Here is a 12084-nt window from a genome sequence, read left to right as displayed (position 1 = left end):
CTAGGGGAGGCCCAGGACCGGTTCAGATCATCGTCGCCGGTGTTGACCGTGCGCTGAAATCGAACCGCTACACCACCGCTCCCCACACACACACACGACCCTCCAACTCACACAGATACCCTCTGGCACCAGTGACACCACAACATCCCACACTCACACGGCTTTCCTCCCTGCACCACCCACTCCAACCCCCTCCAAAAAAAAATAATTCTCCAAACATAAACAAAGACACAGGTCCCCCGTATAGTCGAAGCAGACTGTTGGGGCAAGTGCTGTTAGCGAGCACCTAACGCACACACACACACAGTTGACACCCTTCGCTCATTCCCACACTTTCCTCCCTCTCCTCGTGCACACGTCACACAGCCACATACACGTACGGTGCGAAAGAAGTTCAACATACCCCCCCCCGCCCCATCCTCTCCCCCATACATACACACACTCCCCTCCTTCCTCAACTCACACACACACATCTCTAACTCTCATCTCCCCACGCACAAGTGCCCCTCCTGCCGTCCTTCCCCCATACACTCACACACATTCTCCCCTCCTCCTCCTCATCACTCCTCCTCTCCCAATACACACACACACACCCCCCACTCCTAATCTCCGCGCTCTCTCTCCACACACACACACTCAGCCACTCACTGCGGCTGGGCGCCAGAGTCCAAGTGACAGGAAGGCTCTCTCTGTGTTGTTTGCGAGCACCTATTCGCGTGACTGAGCGAGCGAACTCTTTAATTAATAGACAGCCTGCATACACGATCATGGTACGTTAACGCGCTCTGCATTACACACACGCACACCGATCTGCTAAATTAGCACGTGCACAACACGTGTATTAAGCATACACGCGTCTCAAACAACACCCATTTTGAGAAGCGTTAATGAAACGTAATGATAAATCATAGAGTCTAGTTGACTTGTCTATATACATACGCACACGTGTACACAGTTACACACCCCGCACACGTGTAGACAGACTTACTGCCCGTGTGTTTAACTTGGTAATCCAAAAGTGTGCACTGGCGCGGATGTGTGTGTAATTAAACACTTAACTGACCCCTGCGTACTCGATTGACTAAGGAAGGCCTTACGGTCACAGAGGCTTACGGGGTTGAGAGTCCTGCAGAGGTGAGATGAAGTTATGGACATCATCACCAACGTCAACACAATCAGCAGCAGCCGCCGCACCACTGCTGCGGCAATAATAACTTATTGATAGAGCCTCTGCAAAGGTAAGCGGTACTCTTACAAGCCCAACCAACGCACATTATGTATACAATTGTTGATAATATTACTCTAGCTTGTAGGCAACGCGTTGCCAAGATAATATGCATTATAAGTTATTTTATAATGTTCTCGAGAATTTAAAGCATATTCTGGCGAAAGAATGATATTAACCGGAGCACAAGTTGAAATGTTCGAGTCATTTGAAATGAAACGTGGTCAGACTTCTGTATGTGTTACTCCCACCTCTTCGGTGTCGCTGTCCGTTATAGTTGTCTTCCGAACTTTTTCCGCCGTTTCAATGCAACTCGATATTTTTTACACGGAAAATCCCTTCGAGCCAGTTACCCAGCTAGGTTCGGTGGCAACGGCCCGCAGGAACTAACAACAGAGTTACAGTTGGGATGATGAGGAGCCCAGCCAGCAGCCAGCCAGGAAACTCAAGGTATAGATTAGTATGAACAGTAAATTTGAGTTACCGGAGAATACCCACTCCGTACGAGGAGATAACGACTGAAAAATTGTGCATGGATAGTTTAGTAACCTACTTGCTGTACTGCATTACAGAGGCGTGCGAGAAATGTTTTCTTTTTAACATATCGTAGCTGTTAAATTCAAGACCTGTTGTGTTTTCATGTGAAAAGTAGTGTTCATATTGGTTTTAATTAACGCCTTTTATAATACAGTAGTTCCAGCATGGGGAGAATGTTTGCGATGTGAGTGTATTTGTGCACCTTGGGGCTTTGGAGTCAAGGGTTGGTGGATCACGCGGCAAGTGGGTTCGCTAACGGAGCTGTAAAAGCGGTCCTTTAAAACGTGTTCTCCCTTCGCACGTGGTGGGGTTTCTTCGGGTTATCCGGATTCCTCCACCGACGTGAAACTAAACATTTATAGTTTGAAACTTCAGTTATTTGGACTCCTTCGACGTGTATATTTTTAAATTCTGTCTTACTACATCTTGTGCTGATGTTTGACAAAGTGTCAAATGAAACGCTGCGCATCAAATTGCTAAATCTGTTTGTGAGAATGTTTATTCCAACTTACTGCGAGTGAGCTGAAACAATAAATAATTGGCACATTTTGTGCTTTTGGCGTCATCTGGTCGAGCACCAATTGGGTCGAGGCTCAAAAGAAAGCCGTCCCTTGGTGTGGACCAATCAGTTTCAAGGACAATGCAATATTATCATAGTATTTTTTTTGCATTTAGACTGCAGGTATTGTGGTTAATGCAGACATGAATCCTTGTAAAAAGGTTTCAGTTTTGTTGCCAGAAAAAAGGGGAAAAACCCTATTATTAATTGGCACATTGTTAAACGATTGTACGCGACGTGACATTGTAATTTGTTTGGCTGTGTCGGATGGTGGTGGATGGTATTGACGACACATTTTGGTTCGTCATTCCATGCCAGAACAAAATAAAACTTATTTTGATTAAGAAAAATGAAATTGGCGCAATATCCCACTGTAGGAAGACCCTCCTGAATAAGAGCATTGAGACTCAGTAACGACAATGTCCTTGCTATTATTATTAGGTATCTATATATGTATATGTTGAAATCAATTTAACATGTTATTTTTTAATAAAGTATATCTTGATGACTTAAGTCGTTTGCAATAAAGCACGTTAGCGGTCTCGTGGTCAGAGTACTACATTAGCGTTAGGGGGAGTTTACAGCACGTACCCAGTAAATATGGAACGTTGGACCAACATTGGTCCAACGTTTCCAGCTGCATACCAACGTTGGCCGGACGGTCGTGTTCTTATTTGGGAGCCAGTTGTGGAAATTTCACATTCTCATGGTAGGGACAATTAGCTGAAAAATATTTTTTGCCCAGTCAATATGATGAGATGACGCGTGTTTGTTTGGGGTTTAGGCCACCTAACACCGTACAGTACATACTGCAGTGTAATGCCAACATTCCTGGGTGCGCTACCTGAAAAAGCTCAAAGCATTTTCAGCGAAACGTCGCCATGTTGGTGTTTAATGCGATCATGAAAAGTCTTAAGCCACCGATGTATTGGTCAAAATCTGATCAATACATTGGCCACGTATAAATCTTACATATATATTTTGAAAATGTGACAACGAGTAATGCAGATTAACTTTCCCGCACCTCCGATTAGCACTGTCGGCTACGTACGGCGCGAAAGAAGTTACACATACATAACTGGACCTCTTTTCACTTTTTCTGTTCAACCTCACCAGGCACCACTGGTCTGGGGTTTGGGCCCCCTTTTCATTTCCCGTTTTCCGTCCACTTCTCTGCCATCCCACGGCTCACCCGTGCACCGCCGTACGTTTGCGTTTCATCCAGTCGTGAAAAGTCTTAAACCGCCCAATTTATTGGTCAGAAGTCTATCAATACATTGGGCACGTATAAATAGCATGCTTGTAAATGCGACAATCTCGTCGGGTGCTGGAGGGATAACTCAGCGTGGTATAATAACGTTAAACATATTGTCAGCTCTTTGCCAATCCATTTCTGGATAAGGGCCTGCCACGCCGCGTCACACATGGGCATTGTTTGACCATACTTCACCGCGCCAGTCAGACGTGCGGTTCAAGCATACATGATACAAAAGACAAGCACGATTCTCAACAGATGCACCGTTTCCATCCCCAGACTGGTCATTCAATTCATCAATCTTTATTGTATGTGCCAATATCGCCCTTAATAAACGTCGGCCTCGGTGCACATTAACAGCGGAACGGGAACGGTGCAGGGGACACGGAGCAACAGGAATGAATGCAGAAACCCGCCACGCCCGCTGAGCAAAGTAAATTGCAACCGCGCACAACGAATGGCATGTCCTTGCATAGGCCACGGAATTTGAGAGACATTCGGCGTTTAACCCCCGAATTAGCGTGCCCCCGTTGTCCTCTGTTGATGGGGAGGGAGGGGGGGTCGGTCTGAGACGGACGCGATCACGTGGCAGCGTTGGCCACTGTGTCCCCGTGGGTGCGACGGACGCGATCACGTGGCAGGGTTGGCCACTGTGTCCCCGTGGTGTGCGACGCACGCGATCACGTGGCAGGGTTGGCCATTGTGTCCCCGTGGGTGCGACGGACGCGATCACGTGGCAGGGTTGGCCATTGTGTCCCCGTGGGTGCGACGGACGCGATCACGTGGCAGGGTTGGCCACTGTGTCCCCGTGGGTGCGACGGACACGATCACGTGGCAGGGTTGGCCACTGTGTCCCCGTGGGTGCGACGGACGCGATCACGTGGCAGGGTTGGCCACTGTGTCCCCGTGGTGTGCGACGCACGCGATCACGTGGCAGGGTTGGCCATTGTGTCCCCATGGTGTGCGGGCTGCATGCAGCAGGCCCGCAGTCAACTCCCTCCATTAACATGGCACTGTACCGCAGTAAACATGTGCCCGGTGCAACCATGACAACTAGTCTCTAGAGAACCTGATGCCTCGTGGCTCGATTTGGCTAGCTTCAATAAGGAATACCCCCCCCTCCCCACCTTAAATGTTACGTAATTCTGCATACCTTTTTACCTACCTGGCTACGTGTCTCATTGCCCTATCTGCCTGACTGCCTGTCATATACGGTAGCCAACCGGACACTCGCCCTGTCTTTAACCCTAAGCACACCTGCCAGTCAGCCCCGGGGACGGGGCCTAATGCCAACAGCACGAACACGACAAGATTCTATCACGACCTTGGGGATAGCTTGGAGAGGTCTTCATCCAGCAGCGGATAGACCGTGGCTCATTGTGATGATAGCCGATTGAGAACGAGGTCTCTTTTTCAAGGGTTACAACAATAACAGAGCTTCGTGCGGTTAATACAAAAAAGCTGTACAACATATTAAGCAAGACAAAACTCTGAAATGTCTGTAGCTTTGCAACACTACTTTCCGATGCATGTGGAGCATCGTGGTGGACAGAACCACTTCCTAATCTGGTGTTTATCCTCCTCTTGGGTAATATCATAGGGAGTTTGAGACACATTGAGACCCTTGCAAGGGCTCTGAAGCGTGGAACTAGTAAAGCAGATGAACTTACAGGACCTGGAGTGACAAATGCTCTTTTCACTTTTACTGCTCAACCTCACGAGGCACCGCTGCTTTGGGAGTTTGGAGTCAGGGCCAACTTTATTACCTCTACGTTTTCCGTCCGCTTCTCTGTCATCCCGTGCACAGCTCGCCCGTGTGCCGCCGGGGTGAGCTGCGCACGCGCTCGGCCCCCGGCCATGACGGCGATGGGCGGCGCGGTGCGCAAGGCGTCTTCGCTGGCGTGCGGCGGTGGCCAGCGCTACGCCTCCGTGGACGAGGAGGACATCACCTCGGACCTCATGCTCGACATGAGCGGGCGCAAGATCCGGCGCGCGCCGCCGCAGCTCTGCGCTCTGGGCCACATCGTGAAGCTCTACCTGAGCAACAACCGCCTCCGCGAGCTGCCCGAGGAGTTCGGCTTCCTCAGCTCGCTGCGCATCCTCGCGCTCGACTTCAACAAGTTCGAGGAGTTCCCGCCGGTGCTGTGCCGCCTCACCGAATTGTGCCGCCTCTACCTGGGCAGCAACCTCCTGCAGGACCTGCCGGACGAGATGCGCAGCCTCGTCAACCTCAAGGCGCTGTGGCTGGAGGGGAACTACCTGCGCCACTTGCCGCCGGTACTCTGGGAACTGCCGCAGCTTCGGTCGCTGCAGGTGGGCGACAACCGGCTGAAGGCGCTGCCTCGGGAGCTGCGCCGGCTGGCGAGCCTGAGGGGCCTCTGGCTCTACGGCAACCGCTTCGAGGAGTTTCCCGACGTGCTGCTGCACATGGAGCTGCTGGAGATCATCGACGTGGACCGCAACCGCATCTCGGAGTTCCCCAGCTTGGAGCGGCTCACGCGCCTCAAGGTCATCTCGTACGACCACAACCCGTGCAAGGGCCCGCCGCGCGTCGCCCCCGGCGTGCTGCTGGTGGGCGACGGCGCCGAGGAGGCCAACAGCCTCAACGCGGCGGCGGCGGAGGACGGCGGGGACGGCGACGACGACGGAGGCGGGGGCAATAACGACGAGTGCGGCGTGGTGCATCACGGCATATTGAAGAACGGCACGCACAGCGCCGGGCACGCCAGCGACGAAGGGATGTAAGGGGATTGTGCGTCACCGATTGGTTGACGAGAATAGATTCTCGCGCTTGTGATGCACGCTTTGAGCCACGCGAGTGAGAATCTATTATTTATGATGTATGCAAGTAATATGCAAATTAAATACGTAGGGTAATTGAGCAAAAAAAAACTGTACGAAAAAACACAGACGGGAACAAACGGCAAACAGAAAAAGTGAGGCAGTAAAAGTGAGATGAAAAAGGAAGAATTCACGAATTGATTTGTGAAATGGAGTCGTGACAATGAGTCGAATGGCTGGGGATGTGCATTGCTACGTGGCTGGCACCGGAGCGGTGTTTCGGGGCTGACGTCGGACAGGTGCGGTGTCGCCGTGAGATCAGATTACCGGGCAGGTGTCACCAACTTCTGGCGAACGAGTCTCTCGACTTTAACGGGCAATTCGGGCACTCCTTATATCTGTTGGTGGTCCAGATCAATCCAGTAAGCTGAAATTCCACATTCCCGTGACAGGGGCTTGTTAACATGTCTTCCTAACCCCCCTCGTAGCGATTTAAGGAACATCCTTGACACAGCTGTGAATGGCAGCGCCTCTAGTGGCTGCAGGGTTGACGTGACCCAATTGCATACAAGATGAATGACTCAAGAAGCGTTGGTTCTTACACACGGAATTCCATACATATGTTGCGAGCTTAACAATCAATACTGACCGATGCATCGATAGCAGTGTTACACCCCGAACAATGATTGTTGGGTATCGATAAACCTTCATTATTGCTTAAAAACTCACCACATTCGTCAATAACAATGCCCCAAATTACAATAGGCGACGTTTCTGACAATGGCCCTTCTGCATAAGCACGGGTTCATTTCTCAAATTGTTTATCGTATATATTTAGTTTTGCTTCTGCTTGTGCATCACTGACAGTGCAGTTTCAGCACCACCAGATAATTTATTTATTGTAACTTAGTTTGTTTCAGTATGTGATCAGATTACCGATGCTTACCATGTACGAGCTGATTACTCTCTATCATTACGTCCGTTGTTTTTTTTTGTTATCGATAACGATTCACGAACAAGGACGGTGATGACGATGGGGAAATTCTGGAGTCAGTAGCTCGGGTTAATGTGAGGTAGAGCGGCACACAGAGCACAACACAGCTGCCCCCCAGTCGAGCAACGACCTAAGGTAATCATGACAGTAACGATGCAATCAGATTACACGACCGTATGGAAAATAATTGCTTGCGCAATGTTCCTTCTAAACAATTGAGCAATCGGTAACGTCATGCTCAAAACAATCACGGACATGCGCAGCCAATGCCACCACGCACGCTGCTCGACGCTGTGGAGCGGTAGCCCAATGGCTGGCGACCTTGCGCTGCGCTACGAACCTGGTCACCCGAGTTGGATTCCTGCTCACGGCCAACATCAGTGATATCTGACCTGCGCCTGGTAGTGCACACCTGCTTTCTCGATGAATCATTGCACACGTGCAACTACAGTAATGTGTATACGCACAAAGAGAAATATCCCCCGTATAGCCTTCGCAGACTGTTGGGGAAAGTCCTGGTAATGTGCACTTACTAAAGCTGGCACACGAAGGGGGTGGGTGGCCAGCACGATGCCCGACCCCCTTTGCCTTCCCAGTCCTGATGTTTAGAAACTGTATCAGGTACTCATTTCAGGCTGAGTCGACCTAGGGGAGGCCCAGAACCAGTTCAGATGTTCGTCAATGGTTTTGGCCGTGAGCGGGAATCAAACTCAGGTCACCGCGTTCAGAGCGCAGCGCGCTAATCGCTGCGCAACCGCTCCACACCACCTACACAACCACCACTACCACTACTACCACACATGGCCACAACCAGTGTTGGGACACCTGCTGTTGTCTGCTGACGCAGGCACCAGCGGTGCACATTATTCCCTCCGGGGTGGCGTGTGCGTCATCCCACACTTCCTCGCACCTCACATGCTACTTCCAACAACAACAGCGATCACAACGCATCAGCAGAAGCAATAATAATTACAGTGCAATGTCCATTTTCTATTCAGCAAAGCTTCACTGAGTCTAAAGACTCATTTTCAGGAGGGCCCTGCCACATGGGGATATTTAGACTAATCTTTACTGGAAACCTTTAAAGTTCCCGGACTAAACCCATGCCTCATATATGGGCAGATAGCACCCACAATCCCGCACGGATAGTTTGGCAGCGTACTTGCTATACTACCTTCCACTGACCACCTCGTAGCCTCGCGACGTGCGCCTCTCATACATATACTGATCTCGGTATGACCCACCAACCCCCGGTCACCAATATTTAACTCCGAAACTTTCGGTGAATCTCAACATCACAATCGCGGGTCGGGATAAGTGTGCACCTCGATGTTTATGCACTTGTTGTTTTTATATCAAGCGATGATCGGGGTTTTTTTGTGTGTGGTTGGATTTGTAACAAATATTTTTTCTTTTCAACCATAGGGTAAATATGCACTTTTTACTTGCAGCCTTTTACCGACTGTACGGTTTCGTTGCGTGTTTGTACGATTCGCAACGGCGGCAATGAAACGCCGGGCGCGAGCGTTCCACTCCGGTAGCAGGGATTTTTAATATACCTGTAAACACATATACAGCACAGTTAATATTTATTCCTTAAAGCACGACAAAGTGCACCATCTTGTACGAACTTACGCGGACACCTTGAACGATACTTGTTTCAATGACGATGAGTGCGAGGTATATGATGATGATGCTGACGAAGCTGATCTGTGGTGTAGCCATCAAGTGTGCAGGGTTGTTTTGGGGCCCAACAAGGACCCGAGAGGCCCAGACGTCAAGCTATGAAGACGAAGGGTGAATTGGACAGTCCCCCCCCACCCCCCATTTAATTCCTGACACCAGGGTCCATGCCAATCATGCTATACCACTGATGCTGATGACAATGATGCCGATTTTGATGATGATGATGATCATGCTGCTACTGGTGATGCCGATGATAATATCTACACATGAATGTTGTCGACACTATTTGTGACAGTTGCTGTGATGCCTCTTTGCTGTGTTGTGACCCCTCATATGACATCAGCACGACAGTCGATTCTATTTTTGTCCCCAAGACAGTTGTTGCAGATGTTATTAAACAATATCGCTCGAAGATTTTAAACAGTCCACAGCGTCAATGCTCATTTGTATTGTGAGAGGGCTCGTGAAAATATCTATGCAGTAGAATTCGTACGCCATGGCACAAATGATATGTAGTATCGTGACCCTGGCATCAAAATTCTATGGGGTCAAAACACTCTTCTCCCCGCCACCACTTGCCCTGGCAGGGTTGCCACCTGTGAAGCACAGAAACCCTGAGACATATAACAAGAATAATATCTCACAATACCGGACGAGGGGAGAGCAACGTGCAAATGCATTATCTTGAGTAGTATATCATTTTTATTACCACGCAGCTGATAAAAAAGACGGGTACTTTTAATCTCCCTTGACAATTTACAGATATCCCAGGAGAGCGACCTCAAAGAGAATAACGATCCTGGGAAAACCAGAACAGGTGGCAATCCTTGTGGCTAACAACACGGCTCGGATGATAATTACGCGCAGGAGTGGCCCTGCGCCGCTTGGAACGGCGTCCGCGAGAAGAGGGCCTAGGATTCCTCAACGGTCACCACAGTCAATGGGATTGCTTAGCTCCTGCTGCACGGCGAAAGTACTGTGGCTGGCTCCCAAGCTCGTGCGCGGATGATTTTTGCACGTAGGGTCGCCAACAGCGAGCACGACACAAACATCTAGACGGGTGCCTCGTGAGGCTCGGTCGTGGCCGTGTCGGAGGTTGCAAATAAGCCTGCGCCAACCGCCGAGATGCAGAGTTTGAATCTGAGTCTCGTCCACTCGTGATTAAAGTGGGGAGGGTTTATGGGCTCAGCATGGTCACTGATGACTGCGCACACATAAAAAAAACTGTTAAAATGCTTTCACTTAATTTGGTTAAATTCCAGCTTTACCAAGATTTGTAGTTATATATTGTACACATCTGACAGCCACCTCTATCGCAGGACATGTGACGGTGTACCACCTAGTGCGAATAAGAGGCAATTGAAGAGACCATGTCATATTGTCTTCTAGAGATTGCTCTCCAACACAAGGTGATGCGATTCTTATAAGACTGATGATGATGACGATAAAGGTGAGGAGGGCAAGGATGAAAAGTAAAGAGGAGAAGGATGGTGATGCAGGTTCCCAGGATGATGATGATGACAGTGTTGTCAGGATTCTGGTAATGCAGCGCTATTGGGGCAATGATGATTAAGTGAGTTATAGGTTGGTGATGATCCGGGAACCACTCGGTGTTTGCAAGTGTCTATTTAGGTCACTGCTCCGCCTGCTTTTGCTCGGCAAGACGAGAGAGAACGGAGCTCCTTCCACGGGTACAGAGCGGAAATCCGTGGAAGCTCTTCACTTCACCGGATCCGCACTGCCTCGTGTTGCCGAGGAAGGGGAGGCGAACGTTCCTATTCCCGTTACATTGCTGTGTTTTCACGTCGTGATACCAGGGCACATAGAGCCAACCACTGGTGACTTCTGTAATGTCAACTAATTCATGTGATAATGATGATGATCATGATGATGATGTCGGTGATTATGGTGATGTCGGGGATGATGAGAATTATGGTGGTATTAATGGTGTTGGTTGTGATGCTGGAGATAATGCTGCTGATACTGGTGATGTTAATGGTGGTGGTAGTGATAACGGCTCGGGTACTGTTGGTGGTAGTATTGGTGCTCGTTGCTCGTAATGTTGTTGCAGCTGTCGCTGCCCATGATAATGATGATGACCATGGTGATGATGCTAATGAAAATAACTATTATGACAATCATGGGAATTGGCTTGAATTCCAAATTAGGCTCCTCATAAAAACATGCCTTACGACGGGGTTACGTTGGGTGAATATGATTACATTAATTCTTTATTATGAATAGTATCACAAAGTATTGCAACAAATGTATTTATATTCTTGGTTCTTTCGAGTAAAGTCACGTAGAAGGGAAACAATAAAATAATAAAACAATAAAATTCTCACGACGTTTCGACTGCTTGTGTTGCAGTCGAAACGTCGTGAGAACTTTATTGTTTCATATTTGTATTATTTGATTGTTTCCCTTCTACGTGACTTTACAGAAAGAACCAAGAATATGAATCCCTGCAATCACGAAAGCTTTAAATCAAAATGAATGTATTTATTGAGCCAAGCTTTCTGTTGGCCGTAAGACGAACACTAATGGCTCTGTGGCGCCAAGATTCGCGAGAGTTGAATACTGTGAAGCACTAATGCTGTGACCCAAATAAAATAAAGTGAAAAATGTACTGCAAAAGAAGACACGGCAGAAATAATAAGAGACAGTAAATGCTCTCCCCATTCTCTCATAACCAACGTGAGTCTTACCTCGAAAAAGAGCTTTAAAGTTCATCGGTTTCCTCCAGTACAAATAAAGATGCCGATTCTGTGTCCAACGAGGACTCGAACCCTCATTGTCTTCATCATAATCTTGCTATGCAAAGGCGTCGCGGTGGCGAGACGTTAACTGACCTCAGCTGCGGATGGAAGAGGTCGTGGGTTCGATCCCGACCCTGGCGCCTGTATATTTGGAGTTTGCATGGATCTCTCCCTTGTGGTCACGTGAACTTTTATTCGGCTTCTCAGGTTTTCCTCTGCACATTTAGCAACGTGCGTTTAGAGTATTTGGCTCCTATCAATTTCCACGTGATAAGCAGCTTCGTCGAG

At 48.8% G+C, this 12084-nt stretch overlaps 1 protein-coding gene across 4 annotated transcripts; it reads left to right on the top strand.

Moving 5' to 3' along the window:
* Positions 1 to 470: 470 nt before the first annotated feature.
* Positions 471 to 9463, top strand: LOC116953204 (leucine-rich repeat-containing protein 10-like). 4 transcript variants are annotated; one of them, XM_032973176.2, is made up of 3 exons: positions 472 to 770; positions 1091 to 1238; positions 5384 to 9463. In XM_032973176.2, exon 3 carries the CDS (start codon positions 5434 to 5436, stop codon positions 6319 to 6321), a length of 888 nt encoding a protein of 295 aa, XP_032829067.1. In that variant the 5' UTR covers positions 472 to 770; positions 1091 to 1238; positions 5384 to 5433; the 3' UTR covers positions 6322 to 9463. The 4 variants fall into 4 exon arrangements, with proteins under 4 accessions (XP_032829073.1, XP_032829067.1, XP_075929917.1 ...); XM_076073802.1 differs by having other exon boundaries at positions 1087 to 1238; XM_032973182.2 differs by lacking the exon at positions 1091 to 1238 and having other exon boundaries at positions 471 to 770.
* Positions 9464 to 12084: the final 2621 nt, after the last annotated feature.

This window comes from Petromyzon marinus, chromosome 3 (assembly GCF_048934315.1).
Source record: "Petromyzon marinus isolate PM22_M1 ecotype Great Lakes invasive population chromosome 3, UKy_Petmar_22M1.pri1.0, whole genome shotgun sequence".
In the NCBI taxonomy this organism is placed as follows: Eukaryota; Metazoa; Chordata; class Hyperoartia; order Petromyzontiformes; family Petromyzontidae; genus Petromyzon; species Petromyzon marinus.
The sequence above is the reverse complement of the archived record's forward strand: the minus strand, read 5'-3'. Positions and strand labels throughout refer to the sequence as shown.

Bases quoted from the DNA above. Each gene is read 5' to 3' on its own strand.
- LOC116953204 (XM_032973182.2), top strand. From the start codon at position 5,434: ATGACGGCGATGGGCGGCGCGGTGCGCAAGGCGTCTTCGCTGGCGTGC.